The 16,555-nt window shown below is 41.5% G+C and overlaps 1 protein-coding gene across 5 annotated transcripts in view; it reads left to right on the top strand.

Moving 5' to 3' along the window:
- Positions 1 to 11,448: 11,448 nt before the first annotated feature.
- The window catches only part of TRPS1 (transcriptional repressor GATA binding 1), a 236,814-nt gene continuing 231,707 nt past the window's right edge, over positions 11,449 to 16,555 (top strand). For 3 of the 5 annotated variants that reach the window (XM_072949628.1, XM_072949627.1, XM_072949626.1), the window contains exon 1: positions 11,751 to 12,391. Coding sequence is in view for 1 of the 5 variants with exons in the window: in XM_006210933.4 (XP_006210995.1) it covers positions 13,047 to 13,056 (10 nt within the window). In the remaining 4 variants the exon portion in view is untranslated. Of the gene's footprint in view, positions 11,470 to 11,750; positions 12,392 to 12,923; positions 13,057 to 16,555 lie in introns of those variants that run through there. The other 2 variants (XM_072949630.1, XM_006210933.4) reach the window with 2 other exon arrangements.

Here is a 16,555-nt window from a genome sequence, read left to right as displayed (position 1 = left end):
CTTAAAAATATAGCCTTTTAAATCAGTAAGTTCTCTTACTAGGATGTGACACTTTGGGTAGCACCTGAGCTAAGTTAGGCACCAGAACATAACAGCTGGGGAGACTATCAATGAGGAATTGGTCAAAAACATTCATCAAGAAGAGCAGTGAAATGAATCCATTCTCCTCAAAATTTATCATCGACTCTATCTTATGTGTAGCGCTGTCTCAAGTAAGAACACCCAGGGTACAAAAGCCAAAATTGCTAGTCATATAATATTTTTTTTCCTGTAAAAATGCTCATCAGAAACTTGGTCACACATTCCCATAGTTTGTTTAAATGCATTTTATTTGTAAGAATTTATTGTAAATGCAGTTGTGGGGGAAGCTATTTCTGTCCATTCACATTTTGGTTTTAATTTGCTGACTTTTGAAAGATATCTTTCAAATCATGGGGATAGAGCCATGCTACCTGATATATAGCTTATGAAAGAGGTAACCTACTTCTTCAAATGCCTTCCCTATCTAAGAATGGCTTGAACTCATATGACATAATCTAACCTAGAAATGGATGAGGGAAAATATCATAGCTCAGGAACTATATTTGGTTCTCTCTCTCTCTCTCTTTTCTTCCAACTAAGTAGCGGTGTGACTTTGAGAAAGTTACTTAATTTCTCTGGGTTTTCATGTCCTTAGCTGTGAAAGGAAGAGATTAGACTAGATGCTCTCTCACAGAACTGAATTTTATGAGGTCTCATCATGTGGGATCTGTGTAGATGACCAAGTAGGCAGATAAGAAACCCATGAATTTTGATTTTGAGCCTTGTCAACACAAGAGAGTCTGAAGCTACTGGCTGAGTGCTTTTTATGTGCTGCTACATTCCTTCACTGACTAATAGCTGGGGAAAGAGTCTGGGAGAAAGAGTAAATGTCAGCTTGATGATAGAGCCCCAGCAATTCTGGATGCTCAAGGTTAGCTGGCTCAGAAGGTATGAAATTATACAGCCCTGCCCATCTCCTCCAAGTGTCTTCAAAATCGTCTTGGTTCCCATGGGCACTTTCATGCCATGCTGGTAAAGTTATAATCAGAGCTTTATTTCTGGAGATGATTTGGGCAATACGTGTCAGAATGTAAAAGGCATGTACCCCGTATCCCAGCCATCCCCCTTCTAAGAATTTCACCTAAGGAGATAACCAGACGTGTGAAAAGCTCTCCTCTGAAGACTGTTCATTGGCTGTGTGGTTTGCAGTGTGAAGAACTGGGAACAGTTTAAAATTTAAGAGATGGATGCTTTAAACAGTCATTAAAAATCATGATGTGCATGGAATGGAAGATGTGGATATTTTATCAAGTATAAAAAGGAAGTTAAAGACCTGCATTCCAGATATACCACTTACAAAAAGGTGTGTGTGTGTGTGTGTATACACATACATACATATACACATACATACATACATAAATGAGTTGGTAGGATTTCAGAATTTAAAAATTTTTTTTTGGAACTTTTCTATAGCATCTCTTAGCTTTACTTCTTCCTTGAACTATTTCCCGTCTTCTTAGGTTGTTTGTACACAGCCCTTGTTTCATCTGTCACATGGGTTGTTTCTTTCCCAGTCCCCTTTGCTGGTTGAGAAAAAATCTTTGCCCTTATTGACCTCTCAGTCCTAGGTGCTCCTCTTTTCTATAATTTTTCCAGAAATGATGTGATCTATTTTAATGGCTTGAAATGTCACTTGTATACTGATGATAATGAGATAGAGCTATCTCTAAATGGAGACAGATAAAGATATATACCTACTCGTTCCTTCCCAAATACATTAACTGTGAGTTCTAGACATCACATCTCCAGCTGAAAGTCACACTTGCCCCTCAAAACCCTATTCCTTCCCTAGCCTTCTCCATAGCAGTAAATGGCATCACCATCACCCTATTTCTTCCTCAAGTAAGTGCACTGGAAGGCATCCTTGCATCCTCCTCTCCTCCTATTTCTCATGTTCAGCCCATCAGAAATGCCTCCCAATTCTGCATGCAGATTAATTCTGAAGTCTGCTCACTTCTCTCCGCCTCCTTGGACACTCTTCTCATCTCTTGCTTAAGTACCAAGTATCCTAATAGTCTATAACCACACGTGCTTCAACTCTTGGCTCCAATGGCTTTTCCTTGTGAGATCATAAACTCTGTGACAGAAGGGTTCTTGGTGGCCTTGAATTTCTTGCTGTTATCCCAGTGCCTATACATAGTAGGTGTTTGGTAAATATTTGTTTAATGAAAAAGAATGTAATCAATCAATCCATCAGTTTATTGACCAGCTGGCAGCCAGTCGGGCATTAACTTGGTCTAGAATGTGGAGGAAAAATCAACAGAGGATTATATGAACTGGATTGGGATGCTTTGTAAGTGAAATTAAAATGCCCATCACCACAGCTGCCAAGTAAAGGACTTGAATGATTAAATGGAATATTCAAAGTCGGTGGACTAAGAAGTACATTCATGCCAATGACACTGCAGTTTATCTCATTTGCAATGGAAATTGCTCTTACTTAAAATAACTTAATACATCCAACTACTGTTATTAACTGATTCATATAACAAGTAATTATTGAACACCAAATATATGCCAGTTACTGTTACCAATGCAGGAATCCAGCAGCAAGCCAAACAGAAAAAGCCCTACAATTATAAAATTTACAACTTACTTAGAGAGACAGATAAATCAGGTCATTAAGTCAAATTCATAGTAAACCATGTACTGATAAACATGGAGGGTAAAGAGTAAAGCAGGAAAGGAGGATATAAAATGTGGAGTGGAACTTCACATGAGTGGCCATGGAAGGCCCTGCTGAGGAGCTGGACCCAGAGAGTTCTAGTCCTGCCTATGTGTGACTTGGTCTAGGTCATTGCACAGGCCTCTGTTTCCTTACCTATGAAGTGGAAAACATGGGAAAGCACTCTGCCTCACAGAGTGTTTATTCAGATTAAATGAATCAATAGACATGAAATACAGCTTGGCACATGACAAGCCCTGGACAAGTGACAGACATTATTATCACTTAGGGGTGTTCTTGAACATTGCAGTCATTCATGGCCTGGGCTTCTGTTTCCTTATTTGTAAAATTAGAGACAGGGTCTACATTGCAATGGAAAGTCAACACTCCATACTCTATGCTTTCATAAGCATATCTTCTAATGTAGTTTTTCTGAAGGAAACTTTGAAGCAGGAGGCCCCAAAGCCCAGCACAAAGAGGCTACCTTTCACCATGACCTTAGTAGCAATGACATAACTTTCCTCTAATTATGGTCTCAATGAGAAAAGAAACCCACTGTCAAAAATATGGTAAGGGATATGTAACCGTTAGAATAGCTTGTATGTAGTTGAGTCTTAATAAAGCAGAATGAGCTTCAGCTCTTAACCTCTGCTCTATCAACAGACTCTCAGACTGGCTATGGGACAAAACATGGAGCAGGACCGTATGTTTTGTTTAATGACATTAAAAACCAGTGTCATATTCTACTGAGCAACGCGCACCGTGTAGTAGGACAGACTGCAGAGCTTACAGCTGTAACCAGCACCCAAACCACCTTTAGGACACGTTCCGCATATTGATCTAGACAAACTGTTCACCCATATCCCACAAAAGGACTTGTTTCTAGATGGTGACTTTATGTTCATTTTCACTTTTGTGGCCTAAGGATAGAATTGCCTTTACTCACCTAGGAGGAGATCAAGATAGGAAATGACACGTCTCTTTGAATAAAATATGATTTGGTTTGATGTACCTTAAATTTGTGCTGGGACCCTTCACTGTTGTACAGCAATTAGAAAGTCAGTGCATAACTGAAGCAGTAGTTGCATTCTTCATATGTCTTGGTGTCTGAGAGAGATGACAGGAGATATGTTTGGATTATGCTTCCCTGTTTAAAGGACCTCCATCTCCCTGTGGATATCTGTGGATGAATATATATGTATTGTGCTATGATATTCTGCATATTGGTTAAATAACTGAATATGAATAGTTCAAAGATCTTGTCCAGGACTGCTTTCAAAAAAAAGTTACAGAATATTGAAAACATATTAGGTAGTACTGTCTAAAAGCTTGGTTTAATATTGTGACTAATAGGGAAAAAAAGATAATTAATATTATCATTTGATAAAAAAGTAATCACTAGGATCATGTAGCGGTCACCTGTGGTCACTGGCATGTCCCTTATCTAAGACTTCAGATATTTTTGGGAGGAGTGAATCATACGGTTGGAAGTTTCAAACATTACCAATGTTCTCAGTCTCTAAGTTGTGAATTTCTTGGGGCTCAAGAAATTCCCCTTATTCCCTGGAGTCTTACCTTGTTTATCTTACTGACTTAATTAACTTTGAACTATGAGTGTCCGTGCTTCTCTTTCCAGACAGAGCTATCTCCAGAGTCTAGACTGGAGCAAATTGGAACAATTGCCCAGGGCTCTGCTCTGCTGGGGAAATCCAGCAGCTGGGGCTGCAGCAGCGGATTTGGGGATGGATGCTGGCTAGGGAGGAAGGAGGAGGGGATGGGAGTTCATACAATGGAGCACCACCATCAAAGACAATTATCACCATTTGTAGAGCATTGTCGACCCCTAACTTTGGCCCACCCATGAAAAGGCAGTAACCCCAGTGCTTAAGCACCGCAAATCAATGTGAATGGCCTCACCCCGCCCCCCATAGCTGAATTACGTTATTCCCAACGTTAGTTCATGCCTTCATGCATTCACCCAACTAACCTTCATCAAGGTCTGTCTTTGCATCTTCACAGTTGTAATAAATTATTTAATATATGTCAGAGTCAAAGGATCGCTCTCTCATTCTTTAGTGAAGACAAGAATCACGTAATGTCCTTATTTCACTTGTACTCTCAGGCCCTTCCTCCATGCGGTAGGTGAAGCCCATACATTCGTACATTTAAAGAGCACCCAAGCTAGTTGAAAAGGTACTTAGTCAGACCATAAAATCCATAAGGCGGGGGTGCACTTCAGTTCTCTTACTCCTGGTAAGTCAGGTGTTACACCCAACTCCTACTGCAGTGTCTGGCACGTGATAGATGATCAACATATATTTGTTTAACTTTATTGGATTATAATTTATGAAATTAGAAGGACTATGCTAGACCCTAGGGTACAGGATGATTTTATCACAAGGCTCTGTGCATCAATCAGAATCCAGGAAGATAAGATGAGGCACCCTCAAAGGACAATCTGAAGAGCGTTTCACGAAGGATTATTTACAAAATCAAGGGCGGAGTTTAGGGGGACCCGCAAAAGAGATTGTGAAATACCTGGGGCCTACCAACCGCCAGAAGCAGCTGTCCCTGGGCCTAAAATCACAAGAGGTCAGGAGGGCTTGTTACTGGAACCCTATGAGGGTGTAGCCATGGCAGAGGGGCTGCCAGAAGAGAGAGTCAAGGGAATAAGTCCCCTGACTATCTCTCCTCCCATTCTTTGAGCTGACGATGTCACTGGTCAAAACTCTTCAGAAACCAGATAGCAAGGGAGCCCACGTGATGAAGTGGTCCTCCTCTCATGGCATGGAGCAAAAATAAATGTGCAGGGTCGCTTCTTTCCAGAAGCTGATAGTCCACCGTCTTCTGAGCAGTGCACAATTACTGATGAACAAAGCTTAGAGCCAAAATAATAACGAATCCTTTTCATGTGATCATTTGGCCACATCTATGGGAATGTCTGTACACCAGGCCATTTAAATTGTCTAGCTGCGTCAAGGACAAATCAATTGTGTGAACACCGAGATGGAATGTTAACTAAACAGAAGTTTTCATTTATCAGATGGTCACATATCCGTAGACATGTGCACTTATACACATACATGCACACATGCTCACACATGCACTTCCACTGGATTCATGTGACCTTGTGAAATGTGATTGCTGTGAGAACCTGGACATTTGGATCTATACCTTCAATTAAATACTACATCAGTGTTTGATAATAGAATATCTGCAAAAAATAATAGCTTTCAGTAGATTGACATATGCTAAAATGATTCAATATTTTTATCATAAACAAAACAGAGGAAAAAAAACACTAAAAATTCTCAGCGTTTAGCCTCATTTTCTATACCCTCACATGTTAATGCCTAGGATTTAGTTAAAGATCTTTTAATTCACTATTTTTAGAGCAACATGGAATTATGAACCCAAATGTAACAATAATGAGGACAATATTTCAGAGGAGGACAAACGTCTTCTCTGATACATTGCCAAAAACATGCTGCTGAGATGAAGACCACCCAGAAGCTTCAAGCGGCACGTGATGCGCCAGCCCATATGTATTAAAGAAAAAAAGAACAGAAAGAAAGGAAGAAAAGACCAGATGGAGCATTTGAAATTTGCACTCAATAGTGTATTTCTAAGTTAAATGTAGAGAACTCGTTCCAACCTCCAAATGCAATTTAACAGATGTTACTGGGTACCTATAACTTACTTGACGGTCTTCTGCCCTCAAGAATCTTACAGTTGAGCAGAGGAAGTTGACAGGTCAACAAACATACAAGTCATTGTGATAAATCACTACCCTGAGAGAGAAACAAGTCCCGTAAGAAGCTCACTTCCTGCATCGCCGATTCTGATTTCGAATTTGGGAAGGCTTCATGCAAAAGGCAGAGTCTGAGTTTGATGTTGGAAGACAGGGTGGTGGTCAGCATGGAGACCTGGCATGAAAAGGCCCTTCCAGCCTTCCAAGTGGAAGGTGGCAGTGAGTAGAAAACAAGGCATTCTGTAAAAATCTGTTGGATCTGGGGACGGGTGATCCATGGGTCAGGAGGGTGTGGAAGAATGGAGTGAAGAATGAGGCCAGAAAGGTGTTTGGGACTAGCTTACGGAAGGACTTGAATGCTCTCGGCCCTTTGGTGTTTTTCTTTTGGCAGTTGGGAGTCATGGGATTTTTGTCACGAGGAATAGAAAATGCAGAAGAGAGACAGACAGATCTGGTGGCTCCACATAATCCTGAACAGAGGGAGAGTAAGGAGGAAAAGCACAATGGGATGTCTTGGGGGAGATAATGATTTTCTGATTTGGGAAGAGTCCCTGTGGTTAGAAAGAAAGGTAGTAAGAAGCACAAAAGCCTTTAGAAAGGGAGCGATGGCAGGACTAGGTGACTGATTGGATGTGGGGCCTGTGGGAAGAGTATTGCCAAAGATGTCAAATGTCTGAGGTTTCTGGTCTGGATGACTCATGCCTTGAACAGAGATAGGGTTTGTCTATTTCCTTCCTCCTTCATGCTGTCTGTCTTTACAGCCTCCTCTTCCTAATTATGATATTCAACATGCATCATATCATTCAGATTCACAAGTCTGAACTTCCAGTAGAAGATTTCAGCCTGAGATTTAGACAAAATTGGATGTTGGGCTTGTTAATACACAACTGAGAGTTAATTGCATCAAACTGGGAGAGTGAGTGGGGATGAAAAGTTACAGCAGAGAAGATCATATAGCAGAAGTTAGAAATATGGAGAAAATTGGAAAATATCTACGTTTCAGGGTCAGAGGGTGAATCTGGGTTAATTCATGATGTAAATATTCTATTTTATGTGCGAGAAAGGAAGTGAGTCCAGCTATTTCCTGTGGTGGGTTTGTTTGGATACACAGCCCTGAGTGATCCTCTATAATTCTACTTTCAATCCAGCGGATGGGAAAAGATTGGACATTCAAACAACCTAATGAAAAACCAAGAGTTGTTATTATTCTTCTCAGACACCCAAGCAGGGATTTTGTGTGTATGGCTGTGTGCATGCGTGGTGTGTGTGTGTGTGTGTGTGTGTGTGTGTCTACACCTCTGAAATTTGTTTCCTCTTTTAATTAAATAAAGCCCATGTTTGTTGGCTGTTAGGGTGGACTGCAAGGCCCATCTGTTTAACCAGGCAGTTGTCTGATATTGCAGGGGGAGGATTGGCAAGTGTAAGTGTGAATTTGAAAACCAGATACAGGCTATTTAAAGCTGAATTTATCTTTAATAAATTCACCCAGAGGTGTTCAGGAATAGGTAGTTTGGAAAATGATCATAATTTGTGCAGAAGAGTCTTTTTTTTTTTTTTTAAAGAAATTGAGTGGTGTGTGATTGCACAAACAAGGGACTCGGGGAAGTTCATCCTTGATCCGTGCTCTGTTGCTTCAGGTCTCACGATGAAGGAGGGCAGGCTACTTCAATAATTGCTTTTGATACGCTGGAAGGCAAAATGGTCTTCATTTCATATGATATAGTACGGACTTGAGAGCAAATAATTCATAAATATTTTCTTGATAGTATGTGTTAAAGAAGTTGGCATTTAGGACCAAGGGTTGTCAATCTTTGAGGTTTCTGAAAGGAATTGCAATTTATGATGTGTTAGAGTAAACAGTTGGATTACATTTCTGAAATACGTGTTCCATCAGGTAAAATCATTGTGATTACAGGCACTGGAACTGTAAGTTATGCGCTAAAAGGATGAAAATGTAAAACAAGTATGCCTGTGCTTAACTACTAATTCCTCTTTGTATCTCTGCTGAATAAACTACAAGAAAGGAGGTGGGGGGAGAAAGCTTAAAATAATAAAACAGAGAAAGTGTATTATGTAATTTTGATCAATACTAAACCTTAATACAGCTCAAGGAATTGTTTCAACAGTGGTCCAGCCATGAGAAAAAAATTCCAGAATTCAAAGAATTATGAAAGATTATAAAGACATTGTTTTAGTTGGAAGTTATTTCTTTTGTTTGCTTTTTACAATTTGTCTTAATTTCTCCTTTATTTTTTGACATATCCTATTAAAAAGGCAGGTTGTCATTTTACCATCCAGGCTCCATTGTTTAGAAATGTACGGCAGAGAAAAGCCAAAGAAGAGAGTGATTTTAAGGGCTTTGCATATGTTTGACAGCAGAAGATAATAAATGTAAATAAATCTTTAATAGTTCTCCTAATTCAGTTTGTACCATGCAAATGTCAGGACTATAAAAACAAATCAACAAACATTTGAAGGAAAACAATATACATAACTTATTTTCTATATTAAAAACAACTGTCAAACAATTATGACCTCATGTATTAGTTGGTTGTTTTGAAATATTCCTACTAGAATTAAAAAATGCTAATGCTACCAGGCCCTTTGAGCTTAAACATATTGTGTCAATCAACAGCATATGTAATACATCTAAAGCATGAGGTAAAAATTTTCTTCATAAATTATTTCATAAATAAATAAGTGATTTGCTGGAAAAAGTTTACAAAAAATATTTGTGCTTTTGTTAAGTTCTCTACAGATCTTCTGCACTTACTGTAAATGGATTGATACAGACAGCATTTTGATCTGCTGTGCGGTCCAACTTGAAATACTAAAAGGAACTTGAAGAGATTCTTCATTTCTCAGGCAAACTTCAGCAAAACTGAGTCCGTGAAACTTCATTCATTACGTTTTTAGATCACCATGAATTTGCTGGCTTTAGTACCTGAAGTGTAACTTTATCCTTTCAATTAAAGGACATAATTCACCCTCAGACCTTTGGCTTTAACTTTTTATATAACATATAATTTGGGGTACGCTTAATGGTGAAATTTTTTATTATTACAGGTGGAAAAACACCAGCCATCTCAAGGGTGTTGTGCTTGCAAAAGCAGGTGATTTCATTTTTTTGAACTAATTTAATCAATGATTGTTTCATGTGAGTAAATGTACACTCTTGATGGTTGCTTAAGATCTGAGGATGACAGAGAGGAAGATCACTTCCCCTTTTAAAATGGCATTTAAATCTTGGGGAGCAGAAGGAAATTAGGGGACTAATCCTTGTGACATACTGTACTATTTAACTTTGCTGCTAAGATACTACAGCCTCAGTTTTTATCAGTTACATACCAGCTTCAGTAGTTTTAGGTGGTATTAACCCTTTAAATACAAGAGATTTTACTATTCAGATAAGTATCTCAAAATTTATTTGCTCTAATAATTTTAGTTAGTCATGGCTAAAGAATGTTTCACTCAGATCATTTTTTTAAAAAAACTGAATGAAAATGCTCCTCACTGTGCTGTGCATATTTCCATAAAAGTTGGTAAGCTAATTTATGGCTTGAAAAAGAAAATAAGGTTCTATATTTAATATATGAATATTTTTTACAGTGGAAATTAGTGGTGGACAGTATTAAATGACTCCAGTGTGGAAATATGCAGGTGGTCATTAGTAGCTGACTATGAGATTTACCGAAGATTTTGATATTAATTTTCCCTGTGAGCAGGACTGTGTATAAATCTAACTCTGTTCCCAAATCCATTTAAATTGATGATAACATGTGAGTAACTCCATGCATATGAGGTTCATTGTCTTCTCCCTCCTTTAGGGAATATACTGTTTGCCTCATTGCAAAACTGTAGTTCGATCACTCTTTTACCTGACTAGTTTCTCTACTGCAAAAGGATTATTGCTTTTCTACTCATAAAGAGTGCATGGGACACGTTACTAGAATTCTGGAATCAAAGTGGTACAAAAAGGAATCACAGATCTGCCTGACTAGGCATATTAAGCAGAAATGAAGACCTTATAGAAAAAGCAGTAAGGTTTTAAAAGCACATACTCTTTTCTATGATTGGCTTTTTCACTTGTGATAATAGTATGTTTTGAAAATATACTCATCTTTTCTCTGAAAAGATGCAAGAATCATTTGGGAAAAATATTTTGGAGGAAATTACTTCATCTTCAACTCACAGACTCATGATTCGTACCTCTCTAAAATTCTAATTTTAATCATTCTGTAGTTTGGAGAAGGAAGGATGCTTCTCCTTTTAGCACAAAATTAGTTTAAAGTGACTTTCGCTAGAGGAAAAACATGCCACTTAAAGTCACCCAACTCAAGAAAATGAAGTCTAAACGTCCAAAAAAATGTTTAGTTTTTAACACCTACTATACTTCGAATGCTGTCTTGGTCTTCTTTTATTCATTGTTGATCTTTAGAAGTTAAAGAGAAGAAAAAAAAAAACCCTCAATCCAGTAACTTCATGTTGAGGGAATTTTACCTAACAATGAGAGTATCTGAAGATGTGAATTGGTAAAAAGAATGTCATGCTTGATTCAGAATTCCTTATCTGCTACTAAAACACCAAAGAGCAGCAGGTATTAATCTTGCCGCATTTGAATTATGTCCCCATTTTATCTATTTTGTAGAACCCCCTTTAAGCACCCAGTGAGGATGCTAGCTTCTCCCCAGCTCAGAACACCATAGCAACCTCAGTCCGCACTTCTCCAACTCAGGACAGAGTTCAAGTTGTTCGCCTCCAGCCCTCTGGCCGTCGAAGGCAAGGGAAACCCTGACCACGGACTAGGTGTCTTAAGACTCTTCACGTCCTAGAAAAAGGCTGGGGGAGGGGCCGCGCCCGCACACACACACACACACACGCGCGCGCGCACAGACACACACACACACACACACACACACACACAAATCCTGCGTCGTTTAATTGGGAGCGAGAAGGGAAAGTAACCGAAAAGGTAAAAACACTTTTAGAGTTCTTTTGACTGTGCAGGAGAGCATCTCCGAGTGTTTGGGGACCAGCGGTGGGGCCGCCACGCACTAAACCTCCACCTCCTTCCCCCCATCCCCCCCGCCACCCCCCAAGGTAGGTCCTTGTCTTTATCACATTATTCCTAAAGCTTGCGGATTTTTCTTCCTTTTCCAGCCCGCACGTTCCCACAGGGGGGGTGGGGGAGGAGGAGGGGGGAGAGGCGGGGCGGGAAGGTAGCCGGGTCCCTGCACCGCGCAGCTCTCATTCGCCGCGCTCCGACTCGGGCGAAGTTCTCGCAAGGCCGGCTGGCCGCGGCCGGGGCCGGTCCCGGCGGGCGGCGGCGGCGGGTGCTCGGAGCCGGGCGGGGCGGCGGCGGCGGCGGCGCGGGGACGCGCGCTGTCTCTTTAAGGGAGCTCGGTCTGGGGTGGCGCTTTCCTCCGCGAAGGCTCCTTTGATATTAATAGTGTTGGTGTCTTGAAACTGACGTAATGCGCGGAGACTGAGGTCCTGACAAGCGATAACATTTCTGATAAAGACCCGATCTCACTGCAATCTCAAGCGTCCTCTTTTTTGGTGCTGCTCGTTTCTTCAGACCCCGCGTCCTCTCGATCGCTCTCTCGCCTTCCTATTTTTTTTTTTTAAACAAAAAACAACACCCCCCCCTCCCCTCTCCCACCCGGCACCGGGCACATCCTTGCTCTATTTCCTTTCTCTTTCTCTCTCTCTCTCTTTTTATATAAAGGGGGGGGGAGGGAAGGGAAAGGGGGGGAGGCAGGAAAGACCTTTTTCTCCCCCCCCGCCAATAATCCAAGATCAACTCTGCGAACAACAGAAGACGGTTCATGGCTCTGGCCGCCGCGCCACCATCTTTCGGGCTGCCGAGGGTGTTCTTGACGATTAATCAACAGGTAAGGAGGGGAGGCCCGGGCGGGCCGCGGGGTCGGGGGCCGCGGGGGGCGCGGGGGACGAGGGAGTCCCTCGGCCGGGCCGGGAAGCCGCGACGCGAGTGCTGCGCCCGCGCGTGTGTGCGCAAAATGTGGGCGATCGCGAGCGGGGAGCCCTGGGAATTAAAAGTGACTTTCTTTGAGGGGAAAAAAAAAAAAAAAAGCAGAGGGAGAGTGTGCAGAAAGCCAAGCGCAGGCTTCTCGGGTTTCACATGCATTTTCTTTCTTCCTTTTTTGCGCGTGTGATTTCTTTCTTTTCTTTCTTCCCTTCTGCTCTCTTCACCCCCCCCCCCCCACTTTTGGTGGGTCTAAGGCATCTGAGTCTTAGAACCGAGCGACTTCAAACTGCAGTAGCCCCTGGAGTCAGGAGGGTCAAGTTCAGCCGCCGGGGAGGAGGAAAAACAAATCCCCATTTGCCAAAAAAAGAAGTTTCAGGCCGGTGCCCCCTCCCCCTCGCAGCCCCACTCCCCCTCGCTGTCTCTTTCTGGCTGATTTTAATTCTCTCCTACCGGGCGCAGCGGAGGAGCTGGGGGTGGTTGGACCCGAGGGGCCGCCGCCGCCGCCACCGGTGCAAGTTTTCTGGGGCTCCTGACAAGAGGGGAGCAGACTAGGCACCAGCATGCAGAGTAGTAAGTTGGGCGAACTCGGGAGGGTCGGGAGGGTCTCAGAGAGGGGCCTTCTTGGGGTCCCCGAAGTGGGAAAACAGTACGGGACTGGCGTTGGCTTTGAAGAGTTTGCGAAGCCAGGCTTCAAACTTTTTTCCCTTAAAGGCCCAGCTGGGCTGGAGATGGAGGGTGTCGCATCCCCCGATGCACCCGCCTCTGCGCGGCTCAGGGCAGCCTGGCCGTGGGGTCTGTGCCCTGGCCGTGCCATGTGGCAGGCCTTGCAGCCAGGGCGCTTCCGCAGGGGCTGAGGAAGGGGCAGACTTCCTCTGCGGTGCGGGTGATGCGCCCTGTGTCGCGGGTCAGCGGACACTGGCCGGTGATTAAATGCCTGACAGCGGTGGGACGTCCAGGCGGACAGGCGCTTCGCCTTCGGTCTAGTTCCTGTTTGGATTCTAGAGACGCATCTTTGAAAGGCCAAGGCAAACACCGCTGTCCCTTCAAATAACTCCAGGATTATAGGACCCCATGAATAATTTGAGGGTGAGGCGGAGGTGGGAGCCCTTTGAAGTGCAAAGCTGTTTTTGTGGCTGGGAAAGCTTTTTTGTTAGTACCTGTGTGAGATGGTGGTGTTTCCCCTTTTCCCCAGGGAAGTCAGTAACTGTTTTATGGTCCTAAGACTCTAAAGCAATTTAAGTTACAGGGCGAGAGGGACTGGTGGGTTACAGAGGCATCTTGGGCTTCTTAAATTTTAGGTCTTGCTTTACTTCCTCGTATCTTTTTAGGCCTCAGAATTGATACTCTGAAAGCTTTTGAGTAAGAGCGATGGATCTTAATGATGAATCAAAATTATGATAGAATTTTCATCCTTATCCTCTTTTGGAAAAATCACGGCTAGAGTTTTAAGTGAGGTAAGTGAAGTGAGAAGTTCAGAGGAGAAGTTAAATCACAGACAAGTTAGGCCGGTTCATTGCACTTTGTAGATGCGTTGAACTTTTGTAAAGGCACCAGGTGAACAGGAAAGGGGCCCAGAGGGACAGTAAGTACAATGGGAAAATAGAGATAGGGCCTGAGACAAAGTTACCAAGAAATGATAACACTAGGCCTGGTGGTTGGCTTAAAATTTGATTGTTCAAGGCAAAAATAAAACAGGAACCTTCCAACCACGTTTTGGAGTCCTCTAGTTCTTAAGTTAAAACCTATGGATCTTGCTGGCATCATGTTACTTCCCTGCTGGTTTTAGGAAAAGTTGATCATTTAGAAAAGTCTGCCAGAGTTAGAAATGCGAGGGGCAGCAAAGGAAAGTTCTGCGGGCAGCCAGTTCTTGACGTGGACAAAACGAGAATGAAAGTTTGTGAGCTCACTGCTGTAAAGTCTCTTACATGCTGCTCATTTGCTTAGACCACTTTCTCAGATATTCCATCGGTTAATGTGTAAAAGCAAAATCGCTCTAAAATGGTGTGGGCTTTTTCTCTTTCCCCAAGTATGCCAGGGTTGTGAATAAATACAGGGTTTGTATGGGAAGACGCAGCATTTCCTGTAAGTTGTGATGCTGACAGGACAGTCTGGAAATGATACCAACATTTGGAGGGTTTTTTTTTCCCCCCACCTTTAAGTGAAAGTTTATTAATGACGTGCTTAATCTTAACAAGTTAAACATATCGTTCTTAGAACTTATCTCTCCTCAGATTTCATAACTTCCTTTTAAAGCTATCCCCTTGGATGAAAACATTCCTAGATTCAGTTAAATATTCGGGGCCACCAACGTGCTAACATTTGACGATTATTTCTGGATATTAGTGATGTGAAAATAAAACTCCTGAAGGGGAAACAGAGTTCAGTGCCAACATTATGATTTGATTTCTGTGAATGTGAGGCATCCCCAAGCTTTATTAATACTCTGTTGGTGAAGTATTATTTACCACCGGCGAGCTGATGTTTACGGCTTTCTGATGTATCTGTTATATGTTAGGGTATGTGTGTCAAGAATACTTTTCCACGCGTAGAAACTGCGTCTGACGCTCTCCAAATAAATGGTGGATCATAGCAAGTTTCTTACAAAAAAGTTAGACACTCCTTTGAATTTTAGGCGCTGTAAGGGTCTTTGCTGCTTTTTCGATGTTTGTCCTTTGTCTCTTAAAGGTAACATTAAAAGAAGGAGAAAAAGTACCGTGTAGCTGGGAAGTCTAACTTGATTTTAGAGCCCAGCGTTTTGAAGAGAAATATTTTAAAGGGTTTTGTGAAATCTTATACATACTTGCTTAAAAGTAGGTTAGTATCCGTATTAGTATGCTAGTCTTCAGTGAAGTACACATGGCCCTACCACATTTTCGGTATTATTTTTGCTTTTCTTTTAAGTCACGTACCACTCCTGAATTTACTCTGATTCCCACAGGGTAGGTCTCACTAACACACACAAGGAAATCTTCATTCATAAGGAAAACCTTCAAAGCGGGGAAACGAATGCATCTGTGGAAAAGCTGCTTTTTACGATTCTAGTATTTCAGTGATGTTCCATTATTATTATTGTTCTTATTTTTGATGTGTGTGTGATGTGGACAGAGAGAGAGAGAGAGAGAGAGAAATACAGACCACAGTTTGCAATTAATGACCTGCACTTTGGTATTATATACCATAGGGTGTTAAGCTTTAATGAACTCTTGTCTTACCTTCTTTGTGGAAGTAAATGAACATTACTGAAAGTTTTCAGAGCAAATTGTAGCAAATTGTTTTTGAGCTGGAACTTGACTTTGAGTTTGCAGTTAGCACAGATGTTGATAACCGGCCTCTAAATGTGTTTCATGATACATGTATGTAAGATTATTTTTTTCCTTTAGTACGCCTTTTGATAGCAAACAATAATATGACAACACTATGCTATTGTGTGTAAAACAAAACAGACGTTAAGAGAGTTAAGGACAGGTGTTTATAATTGATTTCAAGGGGAAATTATTATTTTTGTAATAAGTGATGCACTTAAAATAAAATGACTGGCGCATTGAAACATATTCTTATTAAGATATTCGCCGGTGTGTAAAATGAAGCCATTCATTCAACAGGCTGACAACTTTCCACTTGGTATTTGCCTTTGCTTAATTTAGTTTCCGCAGGACAGCTAGTGTGCTGGTCTGGATCTGTTTTTGGCAGGCATAGAAAACTATAAACTCGGACAGTTCTGTCCCAAATATTGCAGCTCACCAGTTACAATCAATTTGATAAAACCAGGCAAGTTTTATGGACTTGCTTTCTGTTGTTCATCCTTGGTCAAGCTTTCAGGTAACAGAGCTCTCTTTCTCTTCCCTTTGGCTGGTTTAAGTACTAATACCCTTCAGAACTAATTCTGAGTCTTGTTTGCTCTTTTAGCTTCCTTATTTATTGTTTATTGAAATTTGAGGAAATTGATGATGGCATGTCTAGACTTGGTTTTACTTTGATTGTGTATCTGTGTGATAACTGTAGTCATCTTTTGACACCACCATACAGGAAGAAGCGAATTCTTTGTTACTATACCAGTTATAATTTATGG

The sequence above is a fragment of the Vicugna pacos genome, chromosome 25 (genome assembly GCF_048564905.1).
Source record: "Vicugna pacos chromosome 25, VicPac4, whole genome shotgun sequence".
Lineage (NCBI taxonomy): Eukaryota > Metazoa > Chordata > Mammalia > Artiodactyla > Camelidae > Vicugna > Vicugna pacos.
The sequence above is the reverse complement of the archived record's forward strand: the minus strand, read 5'-3'. Positions and strand labels throughout refer to the sequence as shown.